We start from the raw sequence: 20,531 nt of genomic DNA, 5'->3' as shown, positions 1-20,531 counted from the left end.
CCAAGCATGGTTAGAAAAAGTAACAATTGCATTTTCATTCTGAATCCAGTGTTTGAGTTTCAGTATCGGATTTAAGCCTAAGGTGGGAGAAGTATTAAATAGAAAAATAAAAGTTGAGAGAACTCAGCTGTCACCTGGCTGACATCTAACCTCCATAAAGTGACCACAGAGCTGAAATTGGATTGGATTTCTTTCACTGTTGTTTGTCTGGTCATGCTCATGTGTAACACTGGCATTTGTGAGCAGTAACCAAGAATGCATATTAAACAAGAATCCAGAGACACAGTGCACTATACTATATGGTAAAAGGTAAGATTACTCTTGCTACTGCTATCCAGCATGATATGTATTAGTAAGATACGATATTAGCATTTATACGAGTTCCATAGCATAGAATAAGTAAAAGTTCCTCCGCATTGCATTGTCCTTGAACCTGGCTGATGAGTTTATATCAATGCTAAAGCTAGCCTCTGTCATTGCATGTCATCACATACAAAAGAGATCTTTGTGAAATACAGCAGATGGGATAATATTTTGTTTTAAGCTGAATGTTTCATGTTCTCTCTCTCAATCCTCTCAGATCCTCTGTCAAATAAATTTTCAAAGTGCAATCCTGAACCTCTTATAGCCCAAGAACTTCACATTAAAGACTAAAGGAATGGACTCCTTGAATGTTCCATGTAATTGTTGGAAGCAGATCAAAAGTTCAAAAACACTCTTTGTGGACCTTGTATGAATTCTTTCTGGCTTATCCTATACTTCTCTATTCTATACTGCAAAGCAAGTCCTTACATTGGCCTTATCAATATACTGAGTACATTTCTGAATTATGTTCTAATCTTGTCCCGTTCCCCCAGAAGAAATTACCCGTGCTGTAGCATTTTGTCTGGAGAGGGATTTGTTTTATCTTAGAAAGAGGTGTTCATACTTTGAGGTTCTACGCTTAGAGCAGAAAACACAGAGATTAGTGATTCCACAGTCTTGGACTGGACTCCAAGAATTACGGGTCTCTGTTCTCCCCAGAATTACAGGAGGAAGGTGCTTAGCATCATAACCTTTGCTTTCGAGCTGCACCCCAAGCACTGATCTGACGCCAAACTTTTAGAATTGACTTCAACATTGCAGGTACTTGTTCTCATACCCCTCATCTTACAAGATCAGGAACAAATCCTTTATATCTGTCATCAAAACACCCTGTGGTATTTTGGTCCACCCTATGGTGGACACAAATACAGCCAACTTTATACATTACCAAATACATTTATATGGGCAGAGACTCCTTTCTTTTGAAATTGTTAAAAAAACAACTTGAGCCTGAATGCAGGCTGAAGGTTTCACAGAGTCCTGCTTCTGTGAGCACCTCAGAGGAGCAGTAAGAGAGCTGTGTTGGCCCTACCGATCATACTATTACATATATTAACACTGCCGCCACCACTGCCGCCACCACTGCCTTCGCTCTTGGTGTTGCCTGCCCGTTATACACGGACTGAAAGTGGGTCAAGGACACGTTGAAGAATTTTACAAGTCAAATCAATGTTTGAGTCAAAGAAACAGTATGACTGCATAAAGAAGTCATTTGACACAGTAACTCACAGTCAATATATAAACAAAGAAAGTGCCTAAGCCTGTAGCAGAATTTCATGCTTTAGCACAAACAGGCCATGAGCAGAGGGTGAGTTTCTAATTAAGAGCAAATTGCTATGGTAACCAAAGGTGGTCACACATAATTGGGTGTGAAACCACATGAGGCTTCATGACAGAGGTGTCTGCATATATTATCCGGCACATTTTCTGTTTCTTAAATAGAATTACATTGTCAGGTCAGACAATATTTTCCATATTTTATGTGCCTTGTTTTTAGCAACCAAAAAAGGCATCTCTGTGGGCTTCAGTGACAATTTTGGCTCTTCAGCACCCTTCTTACAGCCAAGGCAGCAGAAGTCTAGATGCGACTCCCTCATGAGCTAATAAGCAACAAGAGAGAATGACTCTTACTATGTATTTATATGAAACTCAGGAAGGGGTCTCCATTCTTTAAATGACATCAGACCAGTCTATGTGCAAAGACAAGTTTGAAGTGAGGATTCTCAGCCCTAACTTACTCTCAAATCATGGGTCAAGGACAAAGAGAGGTGTTTGACTACCTGTTTCCTAACACAATTGGATGGGACAGAGACACAAGATAACCCTCTGTATCGGCGAAGCAGAGCAATCAGGGATGAAGGTAACATTGGTCCTCAAAATGGGACTGTGCACACTGCCTAGCTCCTTGATATCATAGACTTGATACTATATTGTCTTAGTTACAACAGTTACTGTTTAAAGTTGGTATTTTGTTACCAGAATTAGTGGGAGAGAGAAAAGTGATAATCTTGGGGACTGAATTATTCTGTGCAACTAAAGCCACTCTGGTAGGAGCAGAGAGAATGCTTAAAACGCACACTACATCAGCACAGTACACACCTGCAGCAGCAACTGATTTACTTAAATTTCTGAAATTTATTTACCAACTTAAGAACCTCCCACTTGAGAGTTTTGAGCATTATCTTACCTAATTAGATAATGCATTATCTATATGTAATTAATTATATATTACCTGTGTAATGAATCCTAACGAAAATTAAAGGAAAATCTCATTACTTCAAATTGTTCTGGCACAGGAGTTCTAAGATTCCTATTAAAACCCTTTCTTGAACACATGGCTATGAAATAAAGGTCAGATCTTTGACTTACAAATCCCCATTTCTCTGTACGAGCTGCACTTAAAGGCCACAGAGCTACTTCAATGCAGAACAATATTCCTCTAGCCCAGAGGAATCTTGTGACATTCTCAGGACAGGATGGATTCCGAAATGGTGAGGATAAATAGATCAGCTCCTGCAGACTTCCACTACTACTGCAACTGAGAGAAGCTTTGAGACCCGATTCTGTAAACAACTTCTTCAGGCTCTTCAAGTGTCCTTTTTCAATTTACCTTATATTGGTGGTGGTTCTCAAGGTGCATTGCATTTGAGAGTTTCTCTGTAACCAGTGAGTCAATTAACAAGTGCTGACTTAATGCATTTTTGCATTTCTCTTGTCTACAAAACAAGAACATATCTGTTCTGCATCTTTACATAGTCGTGGGCTATCATTAGTCTCTCTGCATATCTGAAAAGGCTGCTCATCCACTCTGAAAGTGCAACCTGGTTACAGAGCAGGGCAGTCAGGAAAAGCATATCTGACTGAAAAATAGTCAAAGGTAAGCCAAAACTCCCAATCAGCACCATACTGCAAATCTAGCTGTGTTCTGCTGTTTCTGCACGTCCAGATTTCCCATTAATTACATCTCAGCAGGAATTCTGCATAAAGCGATGTAGTCAAAGAAATTTTCAATCACTAAGTGCAAGCAGAATATCATAGGCTACCTCTGTCATGCAGGGAGGGGAACCTTGCCCGTGCTGATTAAGTACAGCAGTTGACAACAGATGTTATTTGTTAATTATTGACATATCCAAAGGGTCCTATGGCTTGACAGAATCCATAACATACGTTACCTGCTTTGTTGTATCTCATCATGGAACATATGGTGGCAGTTTGAGGCAGTACAATTTTTATATATTTTTTTAAATGTGTTCCTACATTGAATTCCTCACTCCTCTTTCTGTTGCTTCTTGATGTGTCAGAATATGTGCTTTCTTTTGTTTTCCTTTTTTTCTAGTACCCAATTACTCTCTATTTTCTGATACATCAGTACCTCTGAGTAGTTCTCCTGTATCTTGTTTGCCAGTTCACACATTTTTTTTCTCACTTAAAAAAATGTCTACCAGATGGTTTCCAAAAATGCCAATTATATCTAATATATTGTTTGAAATAAAAGTATCACAGCAAAATGCCTCACATCTTATTAACTGCTTGAAGCTGGACGTATCACTTTGGTCGCACACAGACTGTGTGTTCCATTACTGTATTAAACAAAAGCCTACTGAGAATTTGAGCTACTTCAAGATAAATCTGAGTGAATAGCTAAATTGTATGCTACAAAGTATTAATGTGTATCTAATGCTTGAATCTGAAAAGCAGATCCTTCAATCTGTTCAACAGCTTAAATAGCACAGTACAAAGGACATAACTGATTTTTTATTTGGTCCTACAGTTAAGAAATAGACTTGCTTGTGTACGTCAATGGAGGCAAGATACGTATTTCTGACGACAAATGTTTGAGGTCCTACCTGCTTTGACTTGCAGCTGGAAAGTTACTTAACTATATTAAATGATATTTCATTCCCTACTTCTCTATAAGCCCACATTCCCACTTTGGAAGGCACCTGGGGGATCTCTACTGCTAAAAATTATTTTTCTTCTAACATATAAAATTGGGAACATTAATAATCGTAATTTAGTTTCCTACTAGAAATTGAGATGTAGAAACTGTCACTGAACTTGACACACGTGCAAACAACTTAATTAATGGGTGAATTAGCACCTGAAAAAATAGGGAACCAAGTAAAAAAAAATTATTAGCATTATTAAAATTGGGTATTTAAAAATTAGCATTAACCTGATTAACACTTTTCTCGATATATTAGCTTAACTGGAAATATTCAGAGTGAAGCTATATAATGTGAATGTGCAAGATATTTTACAGTAACAATTCCCAAAGAAAGGCCTAGTATTTGACGGCTCTGGCAGATGCTAGTTGGCATCGTTATGAAGAGGCTGTGTCATGCAAAGCTGATGCTGTAGAACTCAGACACTGAGTAAAACAAACCATTGATGTACCTCAGCTGTTTCTGAACAACATGTAGCACCAGGAATAAAATTAATTACGAAAACATTCTTAATAGGAAAATGAACTAGTTAAAGTCAGAGCTGAAGCACTATATAAGTATGAATTTGCCAGACACAGGAATTGTAGAAAACTGGGGGAGGGCAGGTCTTTGTGATCCAACAGAGACTCCAAAAATATCACAAGCTCAACAGAAGAAGGTGTAAAGAGCAAAAGACCAAGTGCACAAAAAAGATTATATAAAGCTTCACACACAGTGAAGAAGCACCAACCACCCCATACCTGGCATTTGCAAAAAAAAAAAAAACCACAAAAAGCGCAGAGGCTCACCCTATTCTGTAAGAGGCACTGCGTGCACACAGCCCAGGCAGAGCACAAGTTTGCTCAGAAGTAAGCTCTACAGAAAGGACATCTAATGGTGTAATTAATGAATGGCCTAAATGAATAAAATGCTTACAAGCTGGATGTGAGTAGGGACATAAGATCACTTTAAAAATAAGACGTTCTTATTTAGCAATGACAAATACAGTGTATTGGATGAGGTATATGCACTTGCTAAGCAACTTTAAAATACTGGGAAATTAAAACATGTTGAAAATGGCATGGATATTGTTGAATTGGAAGTAAAAAGAAAGTTGTCATCATGGTACTTAGAAACCACACATAATAAAAGCCTGCTGTTAAAATGCAGATCAAAAAAAGGCAAGAAAAATAAGCATGGCAAACATATGCACCACAGTTTGCACGATGATTTTCTAGAACAAAATCAAGCATGACTTACACAATATCAAAATATCAGTTATCAATTTTGGCAATATGGTAAGTTTACTTAAAATACTTAAAGGTCATTTAGAAATACTGAAGTGTAGCAAAAATCTTATTTTAAACATTATCTTAAAAACATCTTTGCTCTTTCTTCTAACAGAATGTTTGTACAAAGCTTTCTCCTTATTTCTTCAAAATTTCTGGAGGGAAAAAAAAAGCAGTAAATCCTGCAGAGGTCTTTTCCTGAAAAGAGAAAAACTTTTAAATGTGTAGGCCTACCTAGAAATTCAAAGCCACTATAACTCCCCAAATGCAACCTGAATCTTTGCCTGGATTCACAGAAAGATCAGTCATGCCTTTAAATGATCTTGTTCTTCCTGGGATATTGAAAGTGGTAGTTAAACAGCAGCATCTCAGCATCTGGACAAGGCAGTGGGATACAATTAACCTCGGCCAGCTGCTGGTTTTGCCACGTACACATCAGGGTTATTGCATAAACCCTTTTCTTTCCAGCCTTCTCTGGCCCATGTTTTTTAATCTAGCTGTCTTTCCCCTAATGATCAGATTTTACTCTTCCCACAGCACTTCAAAGGCTCAGACATGCTGGTAAACCAGGAAATGAAGCTCAGATGGCCAAGGAACACCCATTCAGAACAGGTGCTTGTTTGCAGTGTTGAAACTCTGTACATCTGGTACAGTGAGATGTTTGACTTCAGACAGCCTGAAGACAAGCCCCCATCAATAACATGGGGCTCTTTGTGGTCCGGTACCTCAAGTAGACAGAAATAGAAAAAAACCTATAGCTTGAAACTATTAATTAAAACTTTGTAAGCATAATTTTGCTTAAGATCTTAAATAATTGAGATGGTATGAAAAGTTTATACTCTGTAACTATTAGCACCTAGTATCAGTATTGGAATCATTCAAAAAGTCTCATCCACATCTGCTTAGAAACAAAATCCTATGGATTGCCAAAACAGATTAAAAGTTGTCATCTAACTCCTATAAAGGCTCCTAACCTACCACAGGTTTTAAAAGATGCAGATACCTGAATATCACTATGAATCTTGCATCCAGTGTCTTTCTGTACAGACTTTTTTTTTAAACATAAGCAAGTTCAGCTAATTAGATCTCTGTATAATGGTAGCAGCTTGAAAATTTTTAGTTGAATTAATCAGCAGACTATTCTGTGAGTATGAGGAATCTACTAACACTGTATTTTTTTAAATTATAGCATTGTCTGTTCGGTGGAAATTGTTTAAATGTATACCACGCTTCCAATTTAATCCTTTAATTTTCAATGAAGCATCCAAATCTAGCAGCTTGTTTTCACATTATATGGAAGCATCCAGTTATGAACTGGATATGAAAGCATCAGTCTGACTATCTGAATGTATCATATCTCAATAAAAGGAAATCAAACATACATATGTGTACTCTGAATGTAAGAGCCAAACATCACAAAATAATATTAAAATGTTAAATCAATGCTTGCAAAAAACCTCACCATTCAAGGGATTTTTTTTTTTATTGTGTTTTCCTGTACGATTCTGGCTTGCACCATGGAACGTGGCTCATTGTACGTGGGCAGAAACAACAGAGAAGAGGCACCCCCTGCTCTGCTCCAGCAATGAATAGGAAGTAAAGGAAAAGTTATCCTCCTAACTTTTTCCTACAGAACACAGTGGTCATGAAAGTCACCCCTCTTCAAGGGGCTATCAGCTTGTATGCATATTGCAGACCTTCAGACAGACTTTAAAAGAGCTTTGGAATTCTCACTTTCTAAAAATGGCAATGAAATCAGAGGAAGAATGACATTTCCAGAGCAAATCAGCATCACAGAAATGAAAACAGTACAAATCTCAGTCCCCTGATCTGTACTGAAACACCAGTTATATTGAAATTATATGTATGCCATTTAATTCCTGGTAGATCCCATGTATCTTCAGCACAAATCTTTTGTAATAGCAACATGCAATACAAAAAACTTGCATGGCATTTTTTTCCTTCTTGTTTGTGCGAGTGATTTATCAAATATGAGTTTATAAACTGAAATGTTCAAGATTTCTTCCAATAAAAAATACTTCTCATATGGTGAGATAATTAGACTTTACCAAATTAAAGTCTGATACCATTCTAGAAACACACTGAAAATAATGAACATAAATCACAGAATCAATTACAAAACAACTGAAAAGAACAAATAAGGTGTAAGCATGCTCTATTTCAAAGAAGAAAAGATTTTTTATTTTCTTCTTGGTCAAGTAGCATATTTCAACCAGATTACAACAAAATTACCACAGGATATTAAAGAAAAAATACAAGGAAGTGTTTAGAAAATTATATATATACACATTTGCTTAAAAATTCTAGAATGTAAACATTAGCATAACAAGTTAAAATAATATTACAGTTTTTTAATGCTTTTGTGAATACTGTACATATATATGCTTCAGAATTAATACTACCTTTCCTACAGTTTAACAACAAGAAAAAAATCCCCCCAAAATCAAAAAGGAATTGTCTCCTTCGGTTGCCAACAGGTTTGGTCCCACATACAAGATACTTACTTTTTTATCTCAGTGTTAAGCAAGAAAGAAAGCGCAGCCTGTCAGAATTAGATTTTCAACCACATTTACATTTCTATCATTTTTATCATCTTAAATGATTAATACTCCACTCAAAAAAAACCCAACCTACCACAGTTTAACTTCTGTTGTGGCACAGACATAATTTCTGAAATCTCACTGAAGAAACTGGTTGCCTCGACATGGAAGTGCAATACATTTGTTTTGATGCAACAACAACAACAAAAGAGTAGGTCTACATTTTTGCAGCAATTTGTCAAACTGGAAACTTCATTCCTCTCTAAACATTTCAGTGCTCCTTTCTATTATAAATTCATGCCACTATTAACCAAAACCTAAGCCATTATTATTAATTAAAAGTACATTCTGATTATTTTTTAAAAATAAATTTTATTTAAAAATCTAAGTTATAGATAACTGGACCACAGAAGCACGTTTAGTGCAGAGTAAGAAATAAATGAAATGGACAGTGTCAGACCACTTTGTTGTACAAGTGTTTTATCTTCCATTCAATATGTGAAATAGCAGGTTAACTGATTTTTTTAACATATTCTATATTTCATAGATATAATTTCATATATTAAAGTGATTCTTTCAATACATAATGCTAAGAAACTACTGAAATGGCTAAATAATCATCAAATTAATATTCTATGTGATGCAGGGTGCTGATAGAAATATTCTAACCTACAGAAATTGAAGGCGAGAACTTCTTTACTTTGAGTTGTTTAACCACTTTTCCAGAAGTCACTCAAGCTCCAATACTGAAGTATTATTATTGTTTCCAAGGCAAAAATAGTGTTGTCATGTTAAACATGTTTATTTTCATATATACTACAGTTCCAGCTAGAAGAGCACAGTGCTGTTATCAAGATCTGCAAGGGCATATAGGATCAGAGATTGGTGAAAAAGTCGTCGTCTTTCTCCTAAACAGCTGTTCCACAGGTTTCTCATAGTAATTTCAAGCAGGCAGCTGTACTTCTGTCCACAGGTATGTGTTATCTGTCCTCAGAATTACAAGTTATTAGATGAAAAAAATTTTTTCGGGGGGGTGGGGGGTTTGAACCTTTGAAATGGCATGAAACTTATAGCAGAACTGAGATCCCTGTGTTCTTTGAAGCAAAAAGAATGACTCCGTATCTGAAAGTACTAATAACTGATTCTGTTAACAAAATATCCTATTCTTAAATCATTAATATGTCCTGACAGACAGTATCACTAGTTCACTTGAAGCTCACCAAGTCTCATTTATTACTAGCTTGCTGCTCTCAGTCAGTCAACCCCATTTGTTAGTAGGTTCTTATTTAATTTGGCAGCTACCATGCAGATACTGTTCTACACAATAAAACTTGACTTTGTAACAAAAAAAATTCACCTTTGCAATAGGTCGCACTTTTCAGCCAGTGATCTTTAATACCATTATGCCCTTTCTCTAAATACTTGTATTAATCCAATCACCATGTTTTATAACTTGCAGTAGGTTCTGTAAGATAGCATAGTTTGATTACAACTATCACATCAACAATATATTCCATTAAAAAGACTGGCTTTGAAATTATGAATCTTCCTAAGAGTATGTGACTTAATGGATGCATCAGTTTAAGCCTTTATAACTATGTCAATATCCTGCCTCATATAAAGCTTGGAAATTTATTATTATTATTATTAAGAAGCTTGATTTAATGCAAAAACCAAGTCGATACAATGCATTCTCTATAATGAATGACAGAATCTCTAAATAAATGAGATTCTGAAACACCATAGTCAATATGTGGTGAATACTGATAGACAATCACATCTGCAAAAGATGGAAGAGCCTTGCTGACCCCCTGTTTCTTAGGAAATAGTTCATTTTGCATGTGACTGGAGAACAGCATTAAAAGAAAAATAATGCTACTTGTTTTTACAATTTATTTTGAATAGTCACTAAAGGTTCCAGATGAACAGCCCTAGAGACCTAATAGTTCTAAAGATAAAAGAGGACTGAAATGGAAACGATATTACAAATTCCTCTACACTGCCTCGTACCAGGCCGTAGCCTGAGGCTTTCAGGAGCAACCCCAGGGCCCAGCCTGTCCCAAGTCCTCTATTCTGTGATTACAGAGCTGTTCAAGGGAGCCAACCAGAAATGATTGAACCCATCATTGTGCACCAGCCACTGATCACATATAAGGGTTTAAGAGCTATCAGTCAGTACCAAAGGAAATTTGATTTATACAAAAATTGTAACTACATGCATGGAATTAGGTGACACGGGATAAACTGATAAAATCATTCACCTGGTAGAATCATTATTACACCTACAGGTATTTTATAAGAATAATATAACTATCTGGGATTCTTAATACCAGCTGGTCAACCTTCTTCAACTGCTGATTCTGGTAAATAAACAAAAGAAGCAGGATTTGTGACAGATACGTACAATTCTCTCAAAGACAGGGCATTTTAGAATGTCTTGAGGTGCTAAAAATTTGGGCATTCATACCACTAGGTATCTACTTGCAGTCATGCAAGGACCTCACTGATCTTCAAAATAACCACATAAAGTTAAACCATAAAAAGTGGGAAGGCTATCTTGTGAAGAAAGACAATTATTTTCTGAAATTTTAGAGAAACCACAGGTGAGCTTTTAAATGGATTAGTAATGCATCCATTAAGGTATCACAAAGTGAACACTGTTTGCAGACAGTAATCTTAGGAGCTGATACACAATTCAGCTAAAGTTAACAAAGAACGATTTGTACACAGTAAACAAGTTTAGTATTTTTATGAGATCTACGTACATACATTAAAATTACAAGCAAGATAATTAGGAATGAAATAATGAAGAGCCAAATGTAGGTACGAAAAATTCCTTCTAAACTGAAAAAAAAAATAATAATTCATTTTAGTCTGCACTGGGAGATTTCTTACCATTGGCAGCTTTCTGATTAAGGAGAGCTTTAATCTGTGAACTATTTCCTGAAAATGAATACAGCTTCATGTGACAGGTACATCACAAAGGTTTCCACAGAGTGTTTTCTTTCGGATATACTTGCAACTCAATGTTAATAGAGGTGTGGCATATTTCTACTAAGCAAGTCTCCACTTTCTGATAAATGAATTTAGAATTGTTTCAAAGTGGGACCATCATTATAGCTACTTTTCTTTCCAACAACAACAAACTAAACTACCAGCAGTGTATCAGACTGAAGAGTCTGGAGAAGCATTAACTGGCAAGCTACTAATTTTCCTTTCTTCTTAAATAGATGTCCCACTGTAGTTCACACAAAACACCAACAGTAATTCATCTTTTAATAAAAACAAATCAGCTAGCTCCCAGGCTGGCCTTTTGGGTTTTCTCTTTATCTATCTATTTATTTTGTAAATGAGATCTCTTACTGACTGAGCAATATTGTTTCATTTCTGTGACATGATTTTACTTTGTGGTATTTAATCTACTGAAATTTTGACCTGAAGAGTGAATTCCACTCCTCTTTGCCACATTCTGCTATTCAGTGCAATCTATAAACTACTTATTTCAGTGGTAGGAATCCAGCACCTGGGGCTCACGCTCAGGCACCAGCCCACTGATGTTACTCACCGTGTGTAATGAACCCCTACTCACTCAAGAAGTGCCACTGAAAATGACTGGACCACTTACCTGACTAAACAATATACGATAACCACAGGTTTGCAGAACCGAAGTTCCAGTTCGCTAGAACTTTAGTAAAACACTGAGGTAAAAGATCTATTATTAATCATCAGTTTGGTTTTTTCTGAAGGGTAATATTAGATTCCAATATCTACTGACGTTGAGAATTTAATATAATGAATGGATAATAAAATGACAAGATACATCAATTTAAGTAGCATTATCCAAAAAAACTTCTGAGAAGAAAGATGTTCTTACACAAAGGAAAACCAGAATACAACTGATAGAAAATTTGAAAGCACACTGCTTGAACTTAATGAAGAGAAGATAGCTAACATATAATTAACTGCCTACGGCAGTGCAGCTAATGGATACTGAACTGGATTCCAGTTCATCCGTGTCAGGACTTCGATCACTTGTAATAATTCTTGCCAAATTTTTTAGTTACTCTAGTACCATCACAAATTACTTTTTAATAAGCGGTGATGGGTAACAGGCACTTTGATTACAGGCAATTTTTAAGTATCACCATGTGAAGGATTTTACAAAATCAGAGTAAGAATTCCACACTGCCCTGCTAATGATGGACCATTCTGTAACATCAGCAACAAATTAATAACAAAATATAACCCAAGACTTGAAAACACTGTTTTGTACCATGCTAATTTTTGTGTATCCTTGTGGTGGCTTATAGAAATCAATAATATTGCACCCAGCCTTACAGCAAGACTGAAATTTCACTAAAATATTATTACATTCTCTGATTTTAAAGAATTACTTCCCTCAAATGAAAGCTATTGAGAATATCTAACTAGAAATGTACAAAAGCTGTTTTTCCACCTATAATGTTTTTCCCTTGTCATCTACTTCGTCAAGTTTTTTAAAAACCTGTGTGTATCAGAGGTTTACAATAAAAAAACACCAGTCTCTATTTACAAAAGGTAATAAATTAGTGAGGTTCTTTTAAGCACATCTTTCTGACATAGTAAGTAGTGATAATAACAACTGTTCTTCTAAGGAAAAAAATTGTCTTGACATGATACCCATGTCTCTCTGGAACAGAAAAATGTACATATCAAAAGGGAGACAACACAATACAAACAAGGAACTCGTAGTAACAGAAGAACTTCAGAAGAACAAAGGAGAATATGTGCAATGCAGCTTTACAAAACAAAATGCCTATCAGTTTGCTGAGCCCTCGTGAAGAGCCCTCGTATTCTTTTGAGAAAGTGATTACTGCCTTCCAAAGTAGTTACTCAGGATATGACCCTTTGTAATGAATGTCTCCTTTCAGGATTTAAGTTGATGCAGCTGTAGTCTCTTCAGGAGCTTAAATGATAAATATAGGCTGGGAAGGAATGACAGAACAACCTAAAGTACGTGGTGCCAGCATTCACAATTACAAAAAAGGGTCAAAGATCACCGCTCTGAGGTTCCAGGCTTCGTGGCTCTCTCTGATGGTTGCGAGAGAGTTTGGGGAAGCGTGTAGTCACTCTTGAGCGATTGCTTTTGCTTACTGGTTCTCCAGAAGGTGGAATATCCCTAGGGAGAGAAGAAATAAAGACAGAAGTAGCTAGTTTATGTTATATGCAAATTATTCTGTAGTTATTCCAAACATGAAAAAAGCAGATGTTATGAGAGGCTGGCACATGACTGCAAAGTACAGCACACATCTTCAGCTACACAGAACTGCATTCTTTCTACTGGTATCTCAAGTGTGAATTACAAATGGGCTCTTTCAAAAATGAGAACTAGTAGAACTTTCAATACTTTATGGAAGATTGCAATTTACAGGATAAAAGCGTATCTCTATGAGCTGCAGTTCAGAAATGGTGGGTAAAGCATTTTGAAGTGATAGAAGAACAAGCAAAATAGACAAGAGCTTGGATGACGCTCTACTTAATCCTCTAATTATGGATGGATGTATCATTACATGATGAAGTACATCAGTAATACATCCCTGTTGGGAATTCTTCAGTCTCTTCTGACCCACAACAGACTACAGTCTTACATGAATGAGCCTTTTGGAAAGGCTCCGAGAAGAAGTACGATAAGTTCAACAACAAGCAGTAACAGAAAATTCCAGCTTACCTAGGTGATATTCAGAGGCTATAGACTCCTCGGAAAACTACAGTATAAAGGGATAGCATTGTACTTTTGCCATTCTTTTAGAGGACTTCACATGGTTTTTAATTACACTGCTTACATACAGGTCAATAAATAAAACTGAATTTTGCATTTTGCAACTCAGCTGGGCAATAAAATTGCAGCACGTACAAAGCCAAGCTTAGTTTTCTAAGTTAAAAAAAACCCTCATAATACCTGTCTTCAGAGTGAGTTAACAAGTCCATAAGGGAGGAATTGTACATCTACAGTTCTTGCCAGATTAAACAAATACAGATATACTTTTAAACAACCACCTAATTTACTCTATGACTTCTCTTTTGCCTGCAGAGTGACCTTCCTCACAGGTCAGACAGCCCTGCAAAAGCCATAGGCACACTCAGGCTCCACTAGAGCATTTCGAGCACCCACACGGGAGAGATCTTAGCAAAGCAAAAGCCTTCAGCAAGTCCTGGGGCTGAGTGGAGTATTCACTTGCAGAAGGCAGAGCACTTCTGCATGATAAGGCAGTGGTATCACTGGTGGCCATTAGCTTTGTAACTACAATGCACACGTTGGCTGTTACTCACTAAAATAATAATTTCAAAAACAGTATAGAAAAATATGTGTCCAATTCAGATGCTAAACATTAACATAAAATAAAATTATGGTTTTTAATGACAGTAAATTTCAATTGTCTAAACTTCTGAGCCAAACAGTCTAAAATAACCTTAGTTAAAATAATAAAGGCTTTTTCTAAATTAAGGTTCACCACGCTCCTATTATAGCATTTAATCTTCCTAGGTAACTAGGAAGTCCTTCACATGAAAAAAATGCATAAAATACCTGTGGTATACATCCTCCTCTTATTTAATAACAAGATTAACAAGTTAGATCTTTAATTCCTTATATTCCTTGTCACTAAGATAAAAACTCTAAAAATTAATTTAGTATCTGTTACTAATTCTTGGTAGCCAAGGATAATTGGATTCTAACCCTGGTCCTACGATTTCTTATTTTGAAACTCAGCAATGCTATCTAAGTTGCTGTAGAGAATTCTGATCATGTGAATCCAATTTCAGCTGTGCTCATTAGCATGGATTTCTTTTAGTAACATGAATATTATTGCTCATTATTTTTATACTATTTATAAAATTGCAGCAATGCAGTGTTGATACTCTAATGTTTGTAAAATAGAGCTTGGGATACTGGCTTCAGAGAGTGTGATTTTGTGTTATATATTTTTCAGGATATGTAAACATGAAAGCATCTAAATATCAAGTATACAATGGAATAAAATTAAATTTTCACCTCATTGGGCTTTTCTCAATCCAAAACAGGTTAATTTACCAGCATGATGGCCACTGCTGATAGTACTTGAACTTTATCAGGCGGACAGACAGCTACTTTACAGACAAACGGTAGTTAACATTGCAGAAGAAATTACAGCATTCTGTGCGATTACTATAATTTGGTGATTGCTTTATTGAAATACATTTTAATACACAAGCTCCTCCTGCTGGCATGTCCACAAAATGACATTAGCGTCAGCCCAATGGGAATTCAATTGTCCCTTCTGGAGGAAAAACACCCTTTAAGGAAAAAAGCACAAAAGGTGCAAAATGAATTCCCCTAAAATGAAGAGATATGAATTGATATGCCTGAAAGACATGGCTGAGGTAATACGATCATCTTAGAATCATTACATGAACACCAATGTCTGTGAACGAAGGACAAAAATTGCAGGTAATTCTGCTAATTTAAATGATGCTACTCCAGAATGAGATGTATCTAATAACGAAATTAGAGATAATTTGTCTTAAATGTCTAAGCTAATTTTTCTAATGACAATCAAAATTCTAAGACAAATCATTATGTTATGGAGGTTTACAGAAGCCAATTTATATCTGAGGAATTTGATCGTCATGCACCCAGCATGAAAAAGGAAACTGGAGGTGAAACTGAATTCCATGGAAACAGATGTTGTATGGGGAAAAAAGTTGAGAGCATTAAGAAGTTATACATTTAAAAGTATATATCTTAAGACCTTTTCCATCCTGCCTCCTCCAAAATGTGATGAGAAAATATGCCTCCTCACCTTGTCTAGCTCAGCTGTAGCTTTTTACTCTACAATTAAAATGCTGACTTTCAAATAACACCCAGAAAGTCTAACTACTAAATTTGGGAGAAAAATGACCAACCACCCCCAAAATGCATGGTAATCAAGTAGGAGGAAAAGATCAATTTCCCATCTCTTCTGTCTCCCGTTACTTGATTTAATAATTTAGTTCTGGCCTTGAGGTCAAATGATCAAATGATACTTATAGAGTCTCTGGCACTAAATGAGACACCTTTCAAACCGATTGACAGTTTGACAGGTCAGATATTCTGTGAACTCCTGGGCAGAGGTACAAACACCTTCAAATGATCCTGTCAGTATTTCTGGCAAGCGCGTGCGAAGATGAAACTGAGACACTTGTTCTGAATCTATTTTTGCCAATCTGCATTTGGGATTGAGGAGGAAGGAATAAGCATACCTACATGCAATATTTGCAAATCCTCTCTCTCGTTTGTCTCATTCAGCAAAACCAGTCTCTGGGCTAGTTTTTTGAGGTTGAGTTAGGCTTCATCTATAGTTGATAGTTTTACTCAGCTTAAAACCTAATTTTAAATACGTAAATCTAAACCAGGGAGTAGCTCTTCTAGAATAACTCTTCCCGAACAGCTACCCCAAGTCCCTGTGGTAAGCACTTACTCTTTAAGTCTACATCTGTCTAAGTTACACCTGTTAGTTTTAATACAACATTTTTCTTTTCATTCTATTACCTTCTTAGCCACTGAAGTCTTAACAGGGCTTAATTTTCTAGGCTGAGTCTGGCAGGCAGCCAGATGCTTGCCAGGCATTACCCTGTTCAGCAGTGGAATGTCTGAGTATTAAAGGCTCAAGTTCTCGTCTACATTCTCACCTTGTCCCATTCTGAAGAAAAAAGCAACCTGCTGAGGCAATCAATTCCTTCTTCCCACCAGGTCACTGTTTAGCTTTTAAGCATTCCTGATTGATCTGCCCAGCATTTGTTTGGATACCAATTCAGTTTCATTGATTTTGTCTTGGTGTCAAGTTCTGCCTAAGGTCAATCTATAGAAAATAGCTTAAAATAACTGGTCTTTTTAATTAGCTTCCAGTTTTTTTATACCTTTTTTATTGCTCTCCATGTATCAAAACATAAACTGCATTTTTTGTGTTTTTCTTTACATATTTAGCATATGGAACTGCAGTATTCTCTTAGCTGACATTGTGAACATTTAGAAGAAGAAATTTATTTCCCATCTTCAGGATAAAATTAGAAAGAGAAGTTTCTTATGAAAACACTATAACATGTCTGCAATTGGAAATACTGTCGTACCAGTCAGAGATCAGAGAACAGAAGTAATAAGCACATCCTGGGAGTGTAGCAAAGCTCAGGATCAGGTATTTCATATATATATCTATCTCCTATGTAAATGCCTCTCTGGAGACATTAATGATTCTAGTTTTGCTTGAGTTGTATTAAACATACCTCATGAAGAAAGGCATTAGCTAGCAGATAAATTTGGTGGCTTTTTTGCCAGTTTCTTGTGTGATTAGTATTTTTGTTTGTCACAATAATAATCTAATTTCTGGTAATAATCCCAATATTTAATGTGGTAAGCTGGATTCAGAAGCCAGCCTCCTCAAAAAGATAGTACTAAATGATGCCTATACTATACTAAGAGATTCTTATTAGACAAATGACAACTAATTTTGACTTGCTAATACAATGTATCTCAGCACTTTCTTCTGCCAATTAAAATCAGCTAAAACACCTGTTTAGTGGCAGTATTAACTAAGACTCTGACTTCATCAAATCATTTAATATACTCTAGTAACTCCTGCTTTGCAGTGATTTGGGTACAATTCTTGTTTCCAGTTGCTGAAGTGTAAAAATAATTGAAGCCACATTCTTGCCATCACTCCCATTTTACAGAAATGAAATATAATTATTAATGAGAAACAGTAAACTCCATCTATTAACACAAGTGACTGAGTTGGGATCTTTACATTGTCAGCTATTAACAGAAGAGATAGAAAGATATGGGTAAGATAATCCCTCTATAGTACACTTCAACACTGAAATTCCTGAAGACACTATTAAAGCAAAGTTGTCAGGTTGAAAACTGAGCAATCATTTCCTACCAAGATCAGATCTGAATTGACTAAGAAATTGAAAACATTAATTCTAATATTTTAACTGTTTTGTTAATATACATCTACTTCCACACATACTTCTACAGCAGAACACAGTATTCATAATGACGTATTCAATCTCTTCTTGCTGTGAAATAATTATACACACAATCATGCTTCCATTTAAGTTGAATGATCCTAACTTGAACATTCTCACGCTACAAATCAGTTTCCATATCAGCATGAAGATTTTCTTCATAAACATCATCTGCACTGATAACTTGAATTTTTCTGTAAACCATGAAACTCTACATAATTCTGATTATCACATCTTTTTTTTCTTCCACTAACTTTACTCTGAAGTTGGCATAACAAGATGGTTACTGTACAGTAGATGTTTAGTATCTGTTAGTTATACCCTATAAAATGAATAATACCTATGATTAATTCAGGATGAGATACATTCTCTCTCATTCAGGAAATGCTCAGAACCCTGTAAAAATGACTTTTCATTAGTCAACATCTGAGCAATACTTAGAACTAGAGTCCCATTCCTTGGCTTTCCAATGAACAATGACATCTGCCTCTGGGAACGGTTACCTTCCATTTTTTGTGGTGCCCCACCTAGAATAACATAATGCATAAATATGGTACTCATGCAAATGATCCCTTCACAACTAACAAGAAAGCCAGAAACCATTGAACACACATATAAGAAGTGTTAACAATAATACACTATTTATAATTGATATAATGGTTTTGTGTATTTTAATTATTAGTTGAAATACAGTAAGCTTGCCTATTCCGTCCATTTTCATCTAGAAATCACCAACATTCTACGCTGCTGGAGGTTACCTGAATTTGTGTAAGCAGTATAATCTACCACTTCTCAGCAACAGGTAATTTAATGAACAAGTGCTTCAGAAGCAGAACATGTTCCAAGGTTGTTTATATAATAACAAAATGTAGGATTTGCTTTCAGAAGAACTGTGTTCGGTGAATACCTGGATTTATTTTTTCCTCCTAGTACTGTAATTATCATCTTTAAGGAAAGCAGAGGCAGATCTAGGATACATTTTTATTGAAAATATTGAGGTAACTAGAAACAGAAGACATGCATCAGGATTCACAATGCATGATATATGTGAAAATAAAAGGAGTAAAACTCTTGTTTGACAAGTAGCAATTTCAATATGCTGAGACAGCAGTGCATTACAGTGACTAGCCAGGCACTTCCTCCTCCATATTCACAAGTTGTTTGCATGCAAAAATGACATGGAATGGAGACAACTTTAATTACCAAATTAGCTTTTAAACAGCCCGTAATCAATACGATTGGCATTGGAAGTAACAACAGAAAGAGTTTACAGAAAGTGCGTTTGCAGACACCAGAGCGTGAGAAGCCAGTAAAAGGAGTTATATATTAACACTTGTGAGCTACCCACCTCTAGTTTACACAGAACAAAAAATGCAAAAAGTCGGCCACCTTTCATGCCAAGCACTGGAAAAAAAAAAGAGAAGGCATATTCCTGCCTTACTTCACCCTGTCTGACTTTTAACCTTTGACACCACACAATTCAGCTTCATGGGTAATGCAGCAGTTACCAGTCTCCTATTCTGGAAATCTGCCACCTACATTTCCATGTGCTCAGGGAACAAACAGCTCTTGGTGCTTTAGTTCTGAGCTGGGGGCAATGGCCCTGGCGTAGCTAGTCATCTACTGTCTCCCTGTTGATAAGCTTTGTCCCCTCCATGCTCCTTCTCTCTACTTTGCTCCAAATTCAGCCAAGCAAGAATATATGCCCACAAGAACTAGCATTTACACTTTTCAACATAGTTTAAATAGTCTCTGTGGGAATAATGCAACTTAGCTGTCTTTGCTTTGACTTTTGCAAGTGAACTGCCCATCATAAAAAACAACCTGCGCAATTACCATTATTAATTTTTAATAACAAACCCCTTTTTCTAAAATTACCATGAAAGCAAATGGAATCATAAAGAAAAGTTGTGATCAAAACATGTTGTTTTGATCTTCCAAGCAAGTGCTTGAGTTCTAATTGCTCCATCAAGTTAAGAGGTATCAGCTGATCCTCTCAAGTATCTTCATTTGTCATGAAGATTACAGCATAATATTAACATATGCAACAAGGCAGAAGAGAGCTGACATGACTGTTCTCAGGGGCAGACCCAGATTTGAATGGATGTCATGTTAACAATAGCAGCTATGAATGTGAAAAATGAACAAACCTAAAAACTACTCCTAGAATGCTACAGAATCGTAACTCTTTTCTGGAAAATACATTCGCAATAATAAAAGTAAAGAACAGTGCTTTATAGCAATCACTCTTTCTTGTTTTTGGTTTTATTTTTTAAATCCTAAAGACAACTTACTGCACTCCAACCATCAGCTTGATACTAATAGTGATCCATGACCTAAAAACTCAAAAATATAGGTCTTATTCTCAATCT

The 20,531-nt window shown here is 36.1% G+C and overlaps 1 protein-coding gene and 1 long non-coding RNA gene across 11 annotated transcripts in view; one reads left to right on the top strand and one right to left on the bottom strand.

The window, feature by feature from the left end:
• The window catches only part of SNX29 (sorting nexin 29), a 150,932-nt gene that overhangs the window by 4,196 nt on the left and 126,205 nt on the right, over positions 1 to 20,531 (bottom strand). Inside the window, exon 21 of one of the 3 annotated variants that reach the window (XM_075105221.1) lies at positions 13,168 to 13,297. The exons of 1 other annotated variant lie outside the window; for it this stretch is intronic. In XM_075105221.1, the coding sequence (XP_074961322.1) occupies positions 13,168 to 13,297 (130 nt within the window). Of the gene's footprint in view, positions 1 to 13,167; positions 13,298 to 20,531 lie in introns of those variants that run through there. One more of the 3 variants, XR_012662492.1, reaches the window with a different exon arrangement.
• LOC142062604 (uncharacterized) overlaps positions 1 to 20,531 on the top strand; it is a 38,475-nt gene that overhangs the window by 8,970 nt on the left and 8,974 nt on the right. For 2 of the 8 annotated variants that reach the window (XR_012662495.1, XR_012662493.1), the window contains exons 3-4: positions 6,116 to 9,112; positions 18,885 to 18,961. This is a non-coding gene — a long non-coding RNA (uncharacterized LOC142062604). Of the gene's footprint in view, positions 1 to 6,115; positions 13,297 to 15,743; positions 17,328 to 18,884; positions 18,962 to 20,531 lie in introns of those variants that run through there. The other 6 variants (XR_012662498.1, XR_012662497.1, XR_012662499.1 and 3 more) reach the window with 5 other exon arrangements.

Source organism: Phalacrocorax aristotelis, chromosome 10 (assembly GCF_949628215.1).
Source record: "Phalacrocorax aristotelis chromosome 10, bGulAri2.1, whole genome shotgun sequence".
Taxonomy (NCBI): Eukaryota; Metazoa; Chordata; class Aves; order Suliformes; family Phalacrocoracidae; genus Phalacrocorax; species Phalacrocorax aristotelis.
Note: the sequence above shows the minus strand (reverse complement) of the source record. Positions and strands in the feature narration are given on the sequence as shown.